At 38.1% G+C, this 21,191-nt stretch overlaps 1 protein-coding gene across 3 annotated transcripts; it reads left to right on the top strand.

The window, feature by feature from the left end:
- Positions 1-5,853: 5,853 nt before the first annotated feature.
- Positions 5,854-7,112, top strand: LOC311601525 (uncharacterized protein; the record flags this gene model as incomplete). Of its 3 annotated transcripts, none has more annotated exons than XM_084789021.1 (3): positions 5,854-5,932; positions 6,164-6,616; positions 6,970-7,112. In XM_084789021.1, the coding sequence occupies 2 exons, from the start codon at positions 6,208-6,210 to the stop codon at positions 6,972-6,974; spliced, it is 414 nt and encodes a 137-aa protein (XP_084645147.1). In that variant the 3' UTR covers positions 6,975-7,112. The 3 variants fall into 3 exon arrangements, with proteins under 3 accessions (XP_084645147.1, XP_084645146.1, XP_084645145.1); XM_084789020.1 differs by having other exon boundaries at positions 5,875-6,010; XM_084789019.1 differs by lacking the exon at positions 5,854-5,932 and having other exon boundaries at positions 6,148-6,616.
- Positions 7,113-21,191: the final 14,079 nt, after the last annotated feature.

The following is a 21,191-nucleotide window of genomic DNA, read 5'->3' as shown; positions in this document are numbered from 1 at the left end:
TCTTTAATCAGTATTTTTCTACTGCTAGCATTTCTCTCTCCCCATATCCTTGGTTCCAAGGTCCAAAATTAAGCAGGGATCTTGTTAAGGGTGCCCTTTACACTGAGAAAAGTTCACATGTGTAGACTGATCCTTTTATTTTTTTGACTCATGCCATTTTACAGAGAAAAACAGAACTAAAGGGAAGGAGTTGGCTCTTTGGTGAATTTGTCCTCTTGCAATAAACAAAGACTATATAGTTACTTTAATTTTTGGCTTATTGTTCTCATCAGCAATTCTGCTACTAGCAGTGCAGTACCCTCTCCAGGACAGCTAAGCCCCTAACATAAAAATCCTTAAGAAAACTAAAATGACATTATAAAATATTCACATGATATCAAAATGTTACTGAAACAAAACTAAAGAAAAGTGTTACACACAGCATATAGAACATGATGTCAAATGGTACACACAAATCAAAAAATCAATAAAAACATTAAGTGTAAATATGATGCCTTCAGTCATAAGGCAGTGATTCTTACACCGAATAAAAGCACACATTCTAACCATATATCACCTATAACAGAGTGTAGAATTAAATATATGGAATAGCTGCAGATGAATCATGCAAATAGCAATCATAAAATTATTAGAGCTATACTAGTAAGAAGCAAAAATAGACTTTCAACTATTTTTTTCTAACAGCAACTCCACCTTGGGAAGTCTCATCTCCTTTTATGTATACTTGCTTTCTCTCTTAGAGTGATTTTATTTGTGTTTTAATGAATCTAACTTTGCTTTAAAAATGTAACTAAAAAGGAACATCTTATTTTAAAAAGTATAATAATTATGAATAAATCAATAAGTACATAAAGATCTCTCTGTTTCACAGATCCAAATCTCAGGGTTGCCCAAAGACTACAACAGAACATCAGCTACATCCTCCCATTTCCTCCTTTCTGGGCCTCCTCTGTATCCCATAGACCATACCCCTTGGCCTCCAGTTACCCTATCACTGTGTACCAGCCCCCAACTCAGAGGGATGCCTCTGCTCAACCACAGGCTACATCGGCCAGAAGACCAGGTAGGCTGCCCTTGAACCTTCTTCAATCTCTCTGTTCTCCCAGAAGCAAATCTCAGTATTTCCTCTAGTGCTGCAATAGCACTCCCTGGCCTCCCTTTCTCTGCCTCCAGCCCCAGCAAGCATTTCCCTTAAATATACCAGCCCAGTAAGCTAGTTAAACAGGCAACACACAACCATCACACACTGAAAATCCAGAGAGGAGACAGAAACCAAGGAACAAATCACCTCCCCAACAAAGACAAGTCTAGAAATCAGTACCTAGACCTATAATCAATCACTCCAAACACAGATGCATCTGAATTTGGGGCATAAGATGCATAAGAACACAATCAGTAACAGTCAGGGCAATATGTTTCCATCAGAGCCCAACTATCTTACCATACCAGGCCCTGAATATTCCAACACAGCTGAAACACAAGAAAAATACCTTAAAACCAACTATATGGCGATGATAGAGGTCCTTTAAGAGAAAAAGAGTAAATTCCTTAAACAAGTCCAGGAAAACACAAACAATTGGAGGAAATTAATAAATCCATTCAAGAAAGCAAAGAAAAAAGTTGAAGGAAACCAATAAAACTGTGCAAGACTTGAAAATGAAATTAGAAGCAATAAAAACACAAACTGAGGTAATTCTGGAAATGAAAATTTTAGAAAAGCTAAGAACTACTAAGGCAAGCTTCACCAACAGAATATAAGCGATAGAAAAGAAAATCTCAAGCACTGAAGATACAATAAGAGAAATGGATACATTAGTCAAATAAAATGTTAAATCTAAAAAGTTCCTGATACAAAACTACCCAGGAAATCTGGGGTCTTATGAAGACAAAATCTAAGAAAAATAGGAATAGAGGAAGGAGAAGAATCCCAGCTCAAAGGTCAAGGAAATGTTTTCAACATTATCACAGAGCAAAATGTTCCTACCTAAAAAAGGGAGATGCCTATAAAGGTACAAGAAGCACATAGAACACCAAAAAGATTGCATCAGAAAAGAAAATCCCTTCTCCATACAAGAATCAAAGACTAGACATACAGAACCAAGAAAGACTAAAAGCTGCAAGGGAAAAAGATCAAGTAATAAATAAAGGCAAGCCTATTAGAATTACACTTAGCTTCTCAATGGAGGCTCTCTGAAGGCCTGGACTTGGACAGATGTGCTATAGACTGTAAGAAACCACAGATGCCAGCCCAGATTGTGATAACCAACAACAATTTCAATCACCATAGATGTAGATTGAAATAATATATTCCATGATGAAGTCAAATTTAAACAATATCCATCTACAAATCCAGCCCTACAGAATGTGCTAGAAGGGAAACTCAAAACCAATGAAGTTAACTACACCCATATAATACAGGAAATAAGTAATCTCATGCCAACAAAATCTAAAGATGGGACACACACACACACACACACACATATATACATATATTAATATATATATACCTCAGAGCTCTATAGGCTGAGAAGACCAATTTCAAGATGATAAAACTTTCAGTTACAAGAGAAAATATTTTCAAGTTCATATATGGTGGCTTCTCTTTATGTCCTCATGAGGAAGTGGCCACTTCAAAACCTCTTTTGGAAGGGCATTGGCCCAAATCATGAGGGCTATGCAGCCATAGTCTTATACCACTCTTGAGAATGCATCATTTACTACCATCATCTCAAGAAATCAGATTTCCAAGTAAGGTTTAAGGAACACAAACACACAAACTAAAACAGGGACTTTTTGCTGCATTTTATGTAATGTCTTCACATTTCTAGTGGCATGTGGGAAGGTGACATCCTGAGAAGTAGAAGGGTGGTCTTTCTCTTTTCTCTGCTAGGAAATGAAATATGCATTAAAATGATGCACCTGTGTGCCACCATTACAAAACTGCTCTGGGAGACACTGGTAAAGTATCAGTTTGGCTAAGCTCAACTACATGGCCCAGATAGCTCTCTTTAGTTGTTTCTCATTAGGGTTGCTCACAACAGAAATTTTTCTAAGTTTTGGAAAGTTCCTTAAATTGCTCCATTTTAGAGTTGCTTTCTGACCCTATGTTCTGTGATTGAGGGCTTACACTGGATTCTAAATAAGCACCTAAACCAATATTGTTTCTACCACTTCCCATTAGAGTGTGCAGTCAAATATCCATAGGGATTTCCTTCTTGCAGAGAGAAAATGTCTTAGCCCATTTATGCTGCTAAAACAAAATGGTATCAGCTAGGTAATTTATGAAGAATTATATTTCATTTCGTATTTCTTAGTATTCTGGTGGCTGAGAATCCAAGACTAAGTCACTGACAGTTGTTATGTCCTATAGACTTTCATCTGCTTGCATGGGGGTACCATTTTGCTTCATCTTCCAGAGGAGGTCAATATCTTCTCTTCATTTTATAAGGATTTAAACTTTCATTACTGGACAGCCCTTATGGTCTCATAACCTACTAATGTGACAATCAATATTGTATAAATAAGTAAGCTTAAAGGTGAACTTTGGTGGAGAAAGACACATTCAGGCCACAGCAGTGAATCAAGCAATTTTCCAGACACATTTTGTAGGGGCTAGAATAAGCCTTATGGCCCACTCCGAGGGCTCTCTGGCCTCTTTTGAAGTATAACTTAAGTCTTTATTTCTATATGCCACTAACCATTCTCTATCCTGATTTTTGTCAAATAATTGTTTATTACTTAAAATGAAAAGATAATCATACCATTTCCCCTTTCATGCCCTCCAATTCTAGCCCCTCCCACATATACCCTCATCTTGCTACCTCTCATATTCATGCCTTCTTTTTCTTCAATTATTGATATATAATCCTAAATATATAAATGAAACCTGTCCAGTCCATATAATGTTATTTGTGTCAAGCACTATACAAATAACTACAGGCAACTAAGGAGTGCTGAGAGCAGGAGAAACAGTGTTCCCTAGGTAAGAGACACAATGCATGTTGATCACTATGTCTCAGCAAGTGATCTCACAGCTCTAGTGACATGTGAGACCACCCTGTTATTTTATAGACAATATATAACAAGAAATAATCCTTCTGCTCTAGACTAGTTCAGGCCCAACTTTTGCTCCTACTGTGGTTTTAAAGAACTTTTCAATATCTAATATTAACCAAAGGTGGGCACACTAAAGGCCATAATATTTTTGCACTTGACTAATTAATCTTTTTACATTCTCTTTGCTATTTATACATCTTATGAAAATGCCATTTTCCCTTTTTGGTAGTGGGAGAGTATGCAAAATGGTTATTAACCCCTAAATTTCCTGAGAATGATGAAAGAGATTGGTGGATATTGTTTGCTCGAAATGTGCTATTTTAACGTTTAAAGGTTTTCACTATAAATATGAAAAGTTATTTGATTTTTCTAAAGTATAAAAAATGTTTTGTGCTTTGGAAGTCTTTATTCCTGTCTAACTGGGAAAGAAACAGGAAGTCTTAATTTTGTTAATTCATCCTAGGAAGCCTGTTGTTTGAATTTCTAACATGACTTTCCTCTTTTTATGTGCATTTGGCACTGTGAATTAACTACCTCTGAGGCTCCATTTAATTTTTTTTCATTTCAACCATTTGTTCTGATTGTAATTATTTCAACTTTTCATTTTTGACCTCCTCTCTCTCTCTCTCTCTGTCTCTCTCTCTCTGTCTCTCTTTCTCTCTCTCTCTCTCTCTCTCTCTCTCTCTCTCTCTGTCTCTCTCTCTCTCTCTGTCTCTCTCTCTGTCTCTCTCTCTCTGTCTCTCTCTCTCTCTCTGTCTCTCTCTCTCTCTCTCTCTCCCCCTCCCTCCCTCCATCCATCCCTCTCCCCCCCCTCCCCACTGCTGAAATCTGGGCTATACAATGATTGGGTCTTTTAAAACTTTTTAGATTTCTTTTTATTTTATTTAAGTACTTTTTCTTGCCTGAATGTCTGTGCATGACTTGTGTGTGTGTACAGTGCCCAAAGAGACAAGAAGGCACCAGATCCCCTAGAACTGAAGTTATAAACAGTTGTTAACCACCATGTAGGTGCTGCAAATTGAACCTGGGTCCTCTGGAAGAAGAGCAATCAGTGCTCTTCTGAGCCTTATCTCCAGCCTCTCTACAACTGTTTTATAAATCTGTCTATATTGGCATAGCCCAGGCCAAATAGAAATAAGTTGAAGACGCTCATTCATATTGATACACTATCATTTTGCTGACAATATTTTTTTTTTCGTCTTTTAAAAAAGTTTTTCGAGACAGGGTTTCTCTGTGTTACAGTCCTGGTTTATCCTGGACTTGCTTTTGTAGACCAGGCTTGCCTTGAACTCAGAGCAATCTGTCTGCCTCTGCCTCCAGAATGTTAGAATTAAAGGCATGCCACCACACCTGGCTTTACAATATGAAATGTAAAAGACAGGATTTCTTTCTTTCTTTCTTTCTTTCTTTCTTTCTTTCTTTCTTTTTTTTTTCTTTTTTTTTGGGGGGGGGTTTGTTTGTTTTGTTTTGTTTCGAAACAAGGCTTCCCTGTGTAGCCTTGGCTGCCCTGGACTCACTATATAGACCACGCTGGCCTCGAAATCACAGCGATCCACCTGCCTCTGCCTCCCAAATCCTGGGATTAAAGGCCTGTGACACCATGCCCAGCAAAAACAGGATTTCTATCACTTTAAAAGGTAGGGTAAGACAGGCCTCAACAGATAAGATTAGAATTTAAGAACCTTTATAGCTCACTGGACACAACACATGTCAATCACTATGTCTCAGCAAATGAGCTCACAGCTCTGGTGCCGTGTGGGAGGGGACCATTATTACGCCTCAAGGCTCCGCCCCCTCATACTTCTTCCGTGACCATCTTGTGGCAGACCTCCGTCAGCTGTTCTTCCGAGTGCTGTCTTGCCCTCTCGGTCTTTAGGTATTCCACAGATACCAATTCCATCGGTGGCTCACCAATAGAAAACCTTCACTGCCGCTCTTGCTGCCTCTGCAGGAGGTATTTGTGACCAACAGCTTCTTTCTGCTTGGTGGCAGTCACCCTGACAACGCTTCATCCACCCCTCCCCCGCCCCCCACCATTACCTTCAGAGCTCAAAGTTTCAACAAAATCTTATCTGACAAGTATATTTTTTTATGTGTTTTGTTGCAGAGCAGGAACCTGGATTGCCTGGCCAAGAGCCAGAAGACGGTGGGATGGAGCAAGATGGTGGACAAATCATTTTACATGTGCTACCAATTGAAGAATCTGCTCATGACCTCGATGGGACCACGGCATTTCTGGTGTCGCAGGCAGTCGTGAGAGCCATTTCAGAGGAAGAGAGTGGGCAGGAAGAGATCTGGCCCAGCGTTGAGGAGGAGATCTGGCCCCAAGTGGAAGATTTCTGGCCTAGTATGGAGGGCATCTGGCCTAGTAATGAGGAGGTCTGGCCTGACGTTGAAGAGGACTGCTATGTCTGGAAGGATTATGATCAGGTGGAAGGTGAAAATGAACTGTGTTACAATACGGAAGAAGAGGAGGAAGATGATGAAGAAGAAGAAGACTATGAATATGAAGAGGAGGAGGAAGATGAGGAGGAGAACGAAGGGGAAGAGGAAGATCAGGGTAAGGATCAAAGGGGGACCATTCTGCATGCCTGTGAGTTCCCTTAAGCAGGTTTAGGTACCTGGAGAGAAACTTTGTTTCTTTTAACTACATCCTACTACTAAAGTGTGTATACATGCTATTCACGGCCACTTCCTGCTTCAGTCCAGACAAGATGAGTAGTAAAGTTTAGTCCTTGGGAGCATACAGATTCAGGAGAAGGAAAGACTCTACTTGAATGAAGAACTCTCTAAGAAGTCTAGAACCTGGCCTGGCAAAGGAGGCATACAATTAGGAGGCTGAGTGCCTAAAATAAACAGTCGTTGTGGTGTTAATGTTTTACAATTGTTAATTACCTTTTCTTCTTTCTACAGATTGAAGCCATGTAAGAAGATGGAATCAACAGACGAGCTCTTCATGGATTTGAGATCTTCTAACATTCATTAACATATGACTAGTTATCATCAGTGATCCTTTTCTAAAATACTCCATCCATATATATATCACACTGAAAACTTCCCCTACTGTTTAAGTATTAAGTTAAAAATAAAAATCATTTGAAATGAATGAATGGGAGAGTTTTTTGTATCGATAATACTAATTCAAGTCTATTAATTTATATTTCTTTTGTTTTAGCCTACCAGTCATTGAAGCAGATCACTGTTTAACTGTTTTAAGTCTTCTTATTATATTTTCAGTAAATTGCGTTAGTAAGTTTCAACCATTTATAAAAATAGATGGAGGCCCAGCATAGTCTGCATTTTATTCACAGAAAATCACAAGTGACGTAGTTTGTCTGGAAGCAAGATGAGACCCTTGGATACATGGAACAGAAGCAGCATCAGCATCAGCATCAGTAGTAGTAGTAGCTGCAGCAGCAGCAGTAACAGCAGCAGCAGTAGTAACAGTAGCAGCAGCAGCTGCTGCTGCAGCCGCTGCCCCTGGGAACTTGTTAGCAATGTGAACTTTTTAACTCCATTCAAGGCCTAGTAAATAATAAATACTCATATTGATCTGGCAGCTTCTGAACATTTTTATTCTTAATATCAATATAGGTTGAGAACTGCTGGTTTGTAGTGATGCTTCACTATGATTGGACCAGTATTAAATTCTGAATTGAGAGCCATTAAATTGAATAAAAACAGTACTGGATACTAGATGAGGAGTGGTTGGGGGCACAATTTTGAGAGGTCTAAGACAAAGACCTAAAACGGTAAAAATTGAGTGCTGTAGTGAGGAATACAGATAAGGGGAAAAGCCAATTTCTGGATATATTATAATATTCATATAAAGTTTAAAAGCACGTAAAACAACAATAACAAGTGTATATACGTATATAACAAAGTGGATGTGTGTGATGTATGCTTATGTAGCATGCAGAGAAACTTCTATGAGAAATACCTTTTTATGACCACTAGATAGATATTTTTAAGTAAGATGAGTATCAGGGGGGCCTACACAAACTGCTGTACCAACCAAGGACAATACATGCAGTAAACATTGAGCCTCTATCCAGATCTCCCCAATGGACAGGATATTCTCCACAAATGAGTGGAGAGTGGGGACTGACTTTTACATGAACTCTGGTGCTCCCTATTTGAACACTTCCGCTTGGTGAGGAGGCCTGGTGGCACTCAGAGGAAGAATAAGCAGGCTACCAAGATGAGGCCTGATAGGCTGTGATCATCTGGTGGGGGAGGAGGTCCCTTCAGTCATAGACCTAGGGGAGGAGAATAGGGTGAAAGAGGGAGAGAGGGAGAACAGGAAGATACAAGTGAGGGGGACAACAATTGAGTTGTATTGTTATGAATCACTTAAATAAAAATATTTAAATAAAAAATAAATAAAATTATTTAAATAAAAAATTTAAAATTAATAAAACAAAAAGATAAAAAGAAGTGTATTGAATTAGGTAGGATCCGTGGTGGGCTTCAACTGTATCCTAGTATATTGGTTAGGCTAGCTCAAGTATGTATAGATATAAATACTAGGCCTTTGGTTAGGTCCTCAGGCTAAAAATAAATAAATAAATAAACAAGAAGGGTAAATGGAAAAAAAAAAAAGCTCAACCATCTACTTAAGGGGAAAAAAAGTATAGTTGAATGTTGACTAAAGTAAAGGCTCAGAAGAGAAAGGTGGGGCTTTGAAGGTAGAAAGCCAAGTTTGACAGGTGTTTAAAGTGTCTTAGGTGCTCATTTGCCATCTCATCTGGTGTGTTCCATGGGAGCACATCTCAGCTTACAACATTAGGCAGCATTGTTTGCATGGATATCTCTGTTGTTCTCTAGAGGCCAAGTTTCTAAATTGGTAGGACTTTTTTTTTTTAAAGTTTTTCTTAATATGAATCTTTCTTAAAGCACCTACTTACCATGGTGTTGTTTATTTGGTAATATACCTAGTAAATATTTCTTACCAAAAAAGTTTACTCAGTGCACACAGAATTTCATTTTTGGTCACTAATACTGGCATTTAAAAACACATTATCAGTGATGGGATAATAATCACTAAAACACAAATAGATAGGAAGAATTAACTATAGGGTTATGTGACACAAAAGGTTATACTCTAAAATCATTTGTTACATATTTTTTAAAGACCAGAGGAGAAAGGTTCCTAACACATAGAAATTCAAATGTTTGATATGATAGTGTGACTTACCTAGAATTTATCATGAAATATTATATATAAATACATGTGTCAAACCATCGTTATACGTCATAAATAAATGCAACTAAACACTCATTAAAACTAAATTAAAGATAGTATAAACTACATAGCATATATTATCAGAAATTTGACATATTTATGGCAGGCAGATGGCACAGATCCCCACTGTAAGTCCTTTGTCACTATTCATACCAAATGGCAAATCCAAACGGGAATTTATCTTAGTGTCCTTAAAAGGATTTCTATTGGTTTTAATTGGTTGGTTTTGGAATTTCTGCTAATGTAACTTAAGACTACCTTATAAACCTGTGAATGGTACTGACATTTGTTCCACTAAACAGAAAGTATAGTCACATCTCTGGGCTTCTTCAGAGATTACTTATGGACAAACAGGCCTTCAGTTTAGACAATAGAGTTTTTTTTTTTTCAAATTTAACTTTGGGTTATATAAATGTATACAAAGTCTTTAAATATTAACAGCATACCCTCAATTTTATAACCTGCTGAGTCATGCTTGTGGGGCCACCTACTGGAGCTTGGGAAACCTATCACAGGCCACACCCTCAAGAAATCAACTGCCCCTCCCCATTATTGTCACCAATGCCAGCAACTCCTCAGAAGTGGGGAACTGATGTGTCTTTCCACTCTCCCTGATGGAATTTTGACTGTCTTAATTTTGTGCATGCCTCATGCAGGCGACCACAATTGCTGTGGGTTCATAAGTGAAAGCTCTGCCATACTTAGAAGACACTATTTTGTAGCAGCCCTCCTTAATCTCTAGTTCTTATGACTTTTCTGCTCTCTCTTCAGTAACATCCTCTGAGCCTTGGGTGAGGCAGAAAATGGCATATAATTCTCCCATTTAGGGCTGAGCATACCCCATAGCCACTATTTCTCTGAACCTTGTCTTGTTGCAAGATTCTGTGTCAGCTACCCTCCTACTCCAAAAAGAAGCTTCTCTGGTGCAGGGTAAGAGCTACACTTATCTATGCATGTAAGGATAAGTGTTTCGAAGATGATTTGATACTCTGCCTACTTAACAAAGTAAATAGTATTAGGCTTTCCCCTAGGGTCTATGATTTCTCCAGCCATGGTTTCTTGGCCAGATCTATAGTATCAGGCATAAGTCCCTTTGTGAAATGGGTTTCAATTCCAATTAGAAAGCTATGAGTCACCATTAATATTCATGCTACTTTTGTACCAATCAACATATCTAGCTAGGCCCAGTTGTTACTGTGGCGTTCAGGATTCACAGCTGGGTAAGATCGCTGGTGACTTTCCTCTCACTAGAGACCTTCTAGCACTGTGCAAGATAGCCAGTTGGGAGGAAGTCAATATCACATTGGGTTTTGTTTTTGTGTTTTTTTTTAATGTCCTGTGATCAAAGTGCATGGCATCTTCAACAGTAGGGACTTAGGTCCTGGTGGATGATCAAGAGCAGTGGCAATATCCTGAGCTGATGGAAGTCTTTGGGGGCCCTTTGACCACAACTTGTAGGGCTTATCTCACATCTGGTACCCAGCTTTTGTTTGATACCCTATAGCCTCTCAGACTAGCATTATTTCCCTACATGGAGTACTCCAATGAAAACTATTTTTAACATATATATTTTAGGAAGCTTTTAAAAAATAATAGGGGTCTATATGGCTTTTAAAGCATCCTTGGTGATAGCTATCTCTTCCACTGTGCTAGCCTGTGCCCTATTTTCTATCTATCCCTTTCCAACTTAAACATTCCCCATATTATTCTCTTTTTCCCCTTCATATGAACTGAACTCTACCATTCCACTCCCTTGCTCTCTTTCTCACCATATCCCATGGCCTTTCTTTCTAGTTTCATGACGTCTACAGGTATTCCAAGTTAAACACACTAATCTGAAACTTTAATGCTAGAGCCCACATATGAGAGACAATATATAGCCTTTGTCCTTCAGTGTCTGGATTACCTTATACAGTGTACATTCTCCAGCTTCGTCCATTTACCTGGAAATGTCATAGCTTAATTTTTATTTACAGATGAATAAAATTTCATTGATTTTTAGGTACTTCATTTTCATTATCGATTCATCAGATATTTAGGCTGTTTTCACTTCCTGGCTATTGTGAATAGAGCAGCAATGGACATGGATGAGCAAGTGATTCTGTGGCAGGATATAGACTCTTTTGGATATACTCCCAGGAGTGCTATAGCTTGTCCATATGTTAAAGCTATTTCTAGAATTTGAGGAAACTCCACACGGATTTCCATTATGCCTGCACCATTTTACACACCCACTAACACAGAACACGGGTTGCTCTTTCCACCACAGCCTCACCAGTGTTTGTTCTCATTTGATTTTTAATCGTTTCTTAAACCATTTTGACTGGAGTAGGAAAATAAAAAGGATTTTTAATTTTACATTTCCCTCATTCCTACGATATTGAATACTTCTCAGGGTATTTCTTAGCATGTTGGATTTATTCTTTTAAGAATTCTGTTAAGATCGAAAGTCCACATTTTGAGTGAGTTGTTTCCTTGTTTCATTGGTTTTTTGACTTCGTTTACTCTAGCTATAAATCCTCTAGCATATGTATATGTGGAGAGGATTTCAACACTGTGGGCTTTGTCTTCACTCAACTGACTATATTGTTTGGTGTACAGAGAGCTTTCATTATATAAGGTCACATTGTAAATTGGCATAAATTAGAAGTCTTTATTATATGTTTTTCACCTCTTTAATTAGGCTTATTCTGTGGCTCTTTAAGAGTATTATGAGTGGAACTGTTTCCCTGATTTCTTGTTCAGTGTGTTTGTTATTGGTATATAAAAAGGCTACTAATAATTTTCTAAGTTTATTTTTGATGTATCCATTATTTCCTTTGCTTGTCTTATTACTCTAGCAAGTAATGAAAGCACTGTTTTGAATAAGAGTAAAGACAGTGCACAGTCCTATCTTGTCCATGATTTTCATGGAATTGTTTCAAGATTTTTTCCATATAGTATATAAGTTGGCTATGACTATGATGTTTATTATGTGTAAGTATGCTCCCTTCATGCCTGTTTCTCTAGGACATTTATCATGATATAATGTTCATTTTTGTCAAATGAATTTGATGATAATATTATTTGATTTGTATGTATAATTTCATTAGTATGATTTATTATATTTAATAACATGTTTACCATCCCTGCATCATTAGGATAATACAAACTTGATTGTGGTGAGTTTTTATGTTTGCCTGAATTCTTGCATCTATGTTCCTAAGTTGTAGTAAGTTATTATTCTCTTATTATGTGTCTTTACCTGGCTTTAGTTTTAGAGTAACATTAGTTTCATAGAATAACTTTGGAAGTGTTCCTTATATTTCTTGATTTTTGAATACTTGGGAAAGTATTTCTTCATTTTGTTAATAGTCTGGAAATATTTTTTCTCTGAGTCCATCTGGACCCAGGCTGTTTTATTTTATTTTTTCAGTCAGGGAAATTTTTTCTACTGTTTCAATCTCAGTTCTTGTTGTGGCTCTGTTTATATTATTGATGTCTTCTTGGTTTTAATTTGACAGTTAAGATGTATTTAGAAATAAATCCTTTTTTTTTTTTAGGTTTTCCAATCTGTTTTAGGTTTGGATGACTTGTCAATTGGTAAAATTAGAGTACTGAAATCACATACATATTGAGGCTAATAAAATTTAATATCCCATAGTGGTCTTTTGAAGTGAGGTACATACAAATTTTGTGTATATATGGCAATAATTTTAATCTCTTCTTGGTGGACTTGTTTGTTTGTTTGTTTGTTTGTTGATTTTTTTTTGAGACAGGGTTTCTCTGTGTAACAGACCTGGATGTCCTGGACTTGCTTTGTAGATCAGGCTGACCTCAAACTCACAGATCTGCCTGCCTCTACCTCCTAAGTGCTGGGACTAAAGTTGTGCACCACCACACCCAGCTGGTGGACTGGTTTCTTAATCAGAATTAAATGAGCATCTTTCTATTAGCTTTGAACTGGAATCTAGCTACTAAGGACATCAGTGTGGTAGCTCCTCCTGAAGCTAGTAATAAACCTACCTCAAGATCTAGTTATTCCACTTTTGGGCATATACCTAAAGGATTCTATAGCCTTTTACAGAGAAACTTGCTCATCCATATCCACTGCTCCTCTATTCATAATATCTAGAAATTAGAAACAGCCTAGATATACATCAATGGATGAATGGATACATAAAAAAAGTTATACATTTATACAATGAAACATTACTCAGCTATTTTTAAAAAATAAAAACATGAAATTCGTAGGTAAATGGAGAGAGCTAGGGGAAAAATCATCTTATATGAGGTAACCCAGACCCAAAAAGACAAATATGGCACGATTAGCTTATATATGGATGTTAATTGTTATGTCTTCAATAAGGAGTCTACTACTACCCATATAACCACAGAGGTTTGTTATAGAGTAAGGGACTAGGGGAGAGGAAAGGATTTCCCTAGGAATCAGAAACAGAATAGATAGATATAGATGGATGGAGGGACAGGGGAGGAGAAGACTGGAATGGAACGGAAGTATCAAGTGGGGGCAAGAGGGGAGTATGGGAGGGAATATGGGGAGGGACAACTAAAGCTAATTGCCATTTCCTAGATTTTATGGAAACCTAATATAGTAGAAACTTCTTAAAAATATATACATACATGAAATATTTCTAAATTGAGTAAGTCACCAAATAATGGGAGAGACAAAGCCCTAGCTAGACATCTCTCACCACCAAATGAAACTACCCATGAGTTATATCTAATTGAGTTATTGGCCAAAGAGATCCCATGGACACCCCCAAATAATATAGGCTATTTGTAAAGCTATTGTTTTTTCTCCACAAATTGATGGTAAGGCCCTAATCCTAAAGAAACCACCTACAAATTCATTGAACACAGAAAAGTTGACCCAGTACTGAGTACCTACCTAGAGCTTTCATCCCTACTTACTGGTGTTCATAATACTGGAAGGTTCTCTGATGTTCAAGGAGAAAGGTGAACACCAGCTCAAGTACAAACCCTGTTATCTACAATGGTGATCTGCTTGCAAGATATGCAGGTACAACAGTGGTACAAAAGTTGTGGGAGGAACCAACCACTATTTGATTGGATTTAAGGCCCACTCCATGAGATGAAACTTATGCCTAACACTGCTAGACCCTCAAACCCAGTAGTAGATGACCAGCACAAGACAGACACAATCAGCCTGGTCTACAAAGTGAGTCCAGGACAGCCAAAGCTACACAGAGAGACCCTATCTCGTAAAAACAAAAACAAAAACAAAACAAAACAAAACAAAAAACAACGGACACAATGATATTTGACTGGGGAGTAGGGGGGTCTCATAATAATTTGTCTGTTTTGTTTCTTTATTTCACAGGTGTTTTGTTTTTATATTATGGTTTCTGATTTTGTGTTTTTATGGTATTTTGTACATGTGAATATATGTTTCTATGTGTCTATATGTGTTTATTGTGCTTTTTCTTTGGCTTTTTTTTTGTCCTGTTCGTTGTTGCTGTTGTTATTGTGTCCTATTTAGTTTGCTTTCATTTTATCTTGTTTATTTTTTGATGTCTGTCTGTTTTTTAGTAAGAGGATGAATGAGCATGGCTTGAATCGCCTAGGGGGTGGGGAGGAACTAGGGGGAATTGGAGGAAATAAAACATATTCAGAATATATTGTATGAATATCTATTTTATAAAAAAATTGGAAATAAATAAGAAATCAATTTTGTCAGATATTAGTAATATCTGCCTTCTTCCTAATTTCATTTGCTTGGTGTGTATTTTTCAAGCCCTCCACTCTAAGATACTGTCTATCCTTGAATTTGAGGTAACCCTCAGTCCTGAACTGTGACTACCCCATTTGTTTTCTTTCCTGTTATACACAGACTGAATGAGATGAAAAGCAATTTGTGATTTCGCAATTTAGTTTCCCAAAGAACAAAGACTATTGAAATTAAATTTTTTTCTAAATATGCTTACTATTATCCAGAGACATCTTTAAGCACTTCATTGAAAAATAAATGAACAAATGACAGAGGCTAGGTATAGTGGTATATGCCTATAATCCTAGTACTTGGAAGAGTAGCAAGGTTGTGAGTTCAAAGCCAGGTTGGTAAAGATAGTGAATAACAGTACCTGCTGTCATGTCTGACCACTTAAGCTTGATCTCTGCAACACACATGCTAGAGAAAAAGGACTTATTCCCACAAACTGTCCTCTGACCTTCACATGCATGCCATAACTCACTGGTGTCCTCACGCATACACATACACACAGAATAAGCAAAATGTCATTTACCTCTTTTGAAAACACTATTACCCAAAACTACAGTATTTTCCATGAACAATAAACAATTTTTAGAAAATATTAAATCTGATCTGTCACCTACAGAGGCTTGCAAAATGCTACATGCATCATGCTGATTTGCTAGTTGTTGCCAGTGTTATTGAATCTTCTGGGCCACAATGACCAAATGACATTTTGCATGGTTGTCTGGAGCTATTATGAGGCATTTTCTTGCTCTGGGCCACCTTTGAAAGTAGAAGCCTTTTAGATTACTCAATAAATGGGTGTGCTTTATAATCCCAAATACATATATGATAAAAAATTAAATCCAGGAGGTGTCATGAATGGTAATGGGGCAGATGCAAATTACATATTCCCTCAGAAAAAAATAATTTCAATGGTCTGAATCTCCAAGTACCTAGAAAATGTATTAAATACATAAGTCCCTACATGTTTGTGGTGCTTACTTTTCACCATCTACTGTAAACATGCCTCAGCAACATACATAGGGAAGTTAGTAAAACCCTGTGCATCATCTCCTATTCACAGCAACCAGCCATAAGTGATGCTGGCTGGCATAGATGTCCAGAAGTTTAATCTGCAGTGACTTGTGGGGAGATGGGACCATTAGCTTCTGCCCAGTGTTCCATTTCCCAGTAAATGGAGTTCCTCAACAAAGTCCTGAGCTTAATACTCAGCTCCATTCCTAATGAATACAATCCATGGTAGACAATGGAAAAATACCTACTCATAGCAAGAAGAAAATGAGAGAATAGCTTCTACAGCAACATGGATTAGACTGGAAATTATTATGTTAAATTAAATAATCCAGGCACAGAAAGGCATGTGCCACATGATCTCATTCACATGTGGAATATAAAAACATCAATTTCATAGAAAATAGACTACAACGGTGGTAATCAGAGGCTGGGGAGAATAAGGAGTGGGATAGAAAAAGGTCTCACAATGTTGCTACCACATACTTAGACGGAGATAATAAATTATAATGTGCTATTGCTCAGTAGAATGGCTAAAGGTAATGATAACGTATTGTGTATTTCAAAAGGGAAGAGATGGCAGTATTTTCACCATAAGAAATGATGGTTGAGAAGCTAGATATGTTCACCCTCACATAAACATTGCACAATTTGTGTGTGTGTTGAAACACCACATGCCCCTCATAAATATGTCCTGTGTCTGTAGCTTTGTATATTAGCTAAAGGGTAAATTTTAAGTAAGTAAAAACACTCGCAAAGTACATCAGTCAAATATCACAGAAAAATGTTTACAAACAATAAATGAGCATATAAGACAAATAAGTATATATATAAGATGCCTAAAATCATTAGTAATTAAGAAGTGTAAATCAGAACCACTGTATTTAATATAATAGATTCATACTGTGTGCCAACTACTGGTAAATAGGTGAAGGAGTGACTCACACGCTTCTACTGAGAATTCAAAATAGAGTATCGTGAAAAGGGTTTTACAACTTCTTAAAATGTTACATATAAAACTACTAGATGATCAATTTATTCTACTCCTAGGTATTTATCCTAAAGAGACAAAAGTTGTGTTTCTACATCACAGACTTGCCTATGAATATTTGTAACAGCCTTATTTGTAACTCCAAAACCTGAAACCAACATTTAAATGCGTGAAAAACTGTGGCAAATGCATTTAATGCAATATTTAACAGTAATAAGAAAAGAATGTACTATTAGTGCATATAACGAGAGTAATTGATCTCAAAAGTAATGCCTGTGAGTAGGGAATCATGATGGAAATTGCTCACTGTACAAAGGTACATATATATAATACGGGAGGGGTGCATTTGTGTAGTGACAGAAAGTAACTAAATGATTGGAGGGAAAAACTCAAGAGGGAAGTCCTATGAAAGAATGTGGGAAGAGTTCATTATCTTGGTTGTGGGTCAAAGAAATCATTCCTATATATCAGAACTTATGGCATTATAACTTGCAAATATGTGCAGCTTATTTATTATATGTCAATAGTACTTCAATAAAGCTGTTCTTAAAAAGCAAATGATGAAACACTTAATTCTTAGGCTCTACCTGAAGCTATAACAGGAATCCCTTAGGTAATTTCTAGATAATATGAATTTCTTCTTTAAGTGTTTTGTCCCCTGGAGGGGGAGACCTGGTGGCACTCAGAAGAAGGACAGCAGGTTACCAAGAAGAGACTTGATACCCTATGATCATATACAGGGGGAGGTAATCCCCCTCAGTCACAGTCATAGGGGAGGGGAATAAGGGGAAAATGGGAGGGAGGGAAGAATGGGAGGATACAAGGGATGGGATAACCATTGAGATGTAACAAGAATAAATTAATAAAGGAGAAAAAAAGGAAAAAAATATAAATTTCTTCCTCATACTTCTAATTAAAATACCAACAAGGGGCAGGGATATAGTTCAGTTAGTAGAGTTCTTGCCTAGCATGCATGCAGCCCTGGGCTTAATCTTCAACATCTCATAAAAACTGGTACATGGTTGTAATTCCAGCACTCAGGAGGTAGAGCAGGAGATTACATATGAAGCAACCTGGGCTCCATTAAGACCCTACCTCAAAACAAAGGCTTTGCCAGGCATAGTGGTGCACGCCTTTAATCTTAGCACACGGGAGGCAGAGACAGGTGGATCTTTGTATGTACAAGACCCGTCTAATGTAGGACAGCCAGAACTATATAATAAGACCCTTTCAAAAAGAAAAAAGTTCACACAGATAAAAGTCTAGTGTCTAAGGAGGGCCTGCATCTTCTTGTTGCATTCTTATATGGAAAAAGGAAAAAGGGTACATAGTATTTTGATACAACACAATAGGTAAAGTGATCCAGTACCTCTGTGAAATCTGTGTTTGTTTGTTTCTTTTTGTTTTTAATTTTTACTTTGGTCTGAATTTTCAGGGATTTTTGTTGTTGTTGTTTGACAGTTTCGTACATGTATACATTTATATAACGAATATTAGCTTTTCTCACTCCATTTCCCTCCCACACCCTTCCTTTGCACACTGAAACCCTTTCTAGTAAGCCTTTCTCATAGTCTCTTTTTGGGTGTGGCCCACACAAGTACATTTCTTAACCTGAGCATAGGTAGGAAATTATTTGCTAGCGCTAAGGCAACTTAACAGTGGGTACATGACTGAAGAAAGTGACACTCATTCCTCAGCCAACCTTTAAATGTGAATAGTCACTTAGGGAGGAGTGGTCTCAATGGACTCCCCCCCCCCATGAGTAAATGCTGACAGTACAATCCTATGCAGGTCTGGTGCAAATAACCACAGATGCAGTGAATTCATGAGCGTAATGACTAAGTTGTGGCCAGAAGACATCTTTTTGCTGCCCATATACCATCCTCTGGCTTTTATATTCTTTCTGTCTCTGATTTGCCAGGATGAGTGTTTGTGCATCACATGCATGCAGTACCCAAGGAAGCCAGAGAGGGGAGCTGATACCCTAACACTGGTATTACAGAGTTGTAAACAGCTGTCCAGGTGTTGAGACTAGAATGTCTGGAAGAGGTGCCAGTACCAATGAATCTTCTGGGCCACAATGACCAAATGGCATGCCATTTTTGCATGGTTGTCTGGAGCTTTGATGAGGTATTTTCACGCTCTGGGCCACATTTGAAAATAGAAGCCTATTAGATTATTCAATAAATGGGTGTGCTTTATAATCCCAAATACATATATGACTTTGGGCATCAGAAATAGAGTCCCATGACATAAGAACATGGCTGTCAATTTGAACAGGGGTTGACTTCTGTGGGTTAATCCTGATGTTTCACTCAATGAGATTTTTAATTGCCATGAAACTCATCTATATCTTTAAAAATGTTTCCAGAAAAGTTTACCTAAAGAGAGAAGGCTTTCTACTTTGAAGGTAGGTGGCTCCATGGGTGTGGTCCCCAGACTAAATAAAAGAGAGATAGTGAGCTGGGCATTCGCATTCATATTTCTCTGTTTCTGGGACCACAATGTGATCAGTTCCTTCCCCCTACTGCCAGTATGGCTTCCCTGCCAGAATTAACTGTCTCCTCTAGAATTATGAGCTAAAACTAAGCCCTCCATCATAAAGTTGATTCATAGCAGGTATTTTGTTAGCAGTGAGAAAAGTCATTAGTACAGAAGACTGTAAAGAAGCAAGGATGAGGAACTACGGTGCCTGCTCCCTGGAAGAGTGGCAAGGAGTAGCCAAGTGTCACAAGCTGAGACACTGTACTCTTAAAAGCTGAGGTACCAGGCACTATAACGCCGCCATGGTTCTCAACCTGTGGGTCGTGACCCTTTGCGCTCAAATCATTCTTTCACAGTGAGTGCATCCCAGACATCCTGCATGCCTTATATTTATGCTACAATTCATAGCAGTAGCAGAATTACAGTTTGGAAAATTAGCAATGAAAATAATTTTATGATGGGGACCTGGCGGGGTGTAGGGGAAGGGACTGGTAGGTCACCACAACATGAAGAACTGTATTAAAAGGTTCACAGCATTAGGAAGGGTGAGAACCACTGCTATAAAGGGTGAAGGTTCTGCCGTCTAAGATCCATTCGGAAGCTATAAGCACAGCAAACACTATTTGTTCCTTTCTGCCGCTGCTACTTGCCCACTGCTGCTGGAATCTGAGGATTAAAATGGTTGCCAAAATCGAGGGTTCCTGTGGTTAAAGCCTAGAGTAATAAACCTCCAACCTTCTTGCCTAGAGTCATAAATCCCTGCCTGCTAAAGCCTAGGACAACAGGCCCCAGGATCTCCTTGCTTGGAGCCGTAAATAATTAGACTTTGTGTACTCAAATGCCTGGGACTGCCAACGCTAGAAGAGCTTGTCCTCGCCTACTCGTGATTGCTATCAGAGGTGAGCAGAGGACTCCAGCCAGCTGACTTCTCATTCCATTGTTTCTGGTGCTTTCCATTTTTATATCAGCCTTCTATATTCTAAGTGACAAAGACTGCCTTGCGCGGCTTGCCAGGTCTATGTTAGCTTATTTTAATGGGAGATTTTAATGATTAAGAGCTTGGAAGTTGGCAGAAAGAGAAAAGCTAGTATTTCTGCTTTACTTCCATCCTTCTCTTCCTGTCTTTCTCTGTCTGTCTTTGCCTGTAGTCTTCTCATCTTTCAATGATTTTTTTTTTTTTAAGAACTGTGGCAGCAGGGATCCGGAAGAATTGGCTTTTCAGCAGAGTGTGATTTCCTCCGTGAAAACATGATCTCCTGTGTCCCTACTCAGGGAGAAAGGCACTCGCTGTGATGGGAAGTCACACATGCTCTGGCATCTGCGTAGTCCTGACTCCCAGAGAAGCAGTGGAAGTTCACTGTTTATATTCCCACAGCTTTAGGATACTTGTCAGCTTTGGAGGACAGTAATATCTGTATTTCCTCACACATGTGACTGTAGATGTGTGTGTGTACGTGTCTTAAAATACATTAGCAATAAGGAGAATATATTGGATTTAGGGTATTAGGATATACCCCTCACACCTCCTTCTTTAGCACAGTCTGAGTTTGGGGTCTATATAATCCTGTCCTTTTCTAAGTATTCTCGTTTCTACTGCATTCTCCCTGACCATTCCCTCCTTTAACATACAGCATTGCTTTGTGGGTTCTTCCTTTGTGCTTTAC

Source organism: Acomys minous (assembly GCF_964271855.1).
Source record: "Acomys minous genome assembly, chromosome: 7".
In the NCBI taxonomy this organism is placed as follows: domain Eukaryota; kingdom Metazoa; phylum Chordata; class Mammalia; order Rodentia; family Muridae; genus Acomys; species Acomys minous.
Note: the sequence above shows the minus strand (reverse complement) of the source record. Positions and strands in the feature narration are given on the sequence as shown.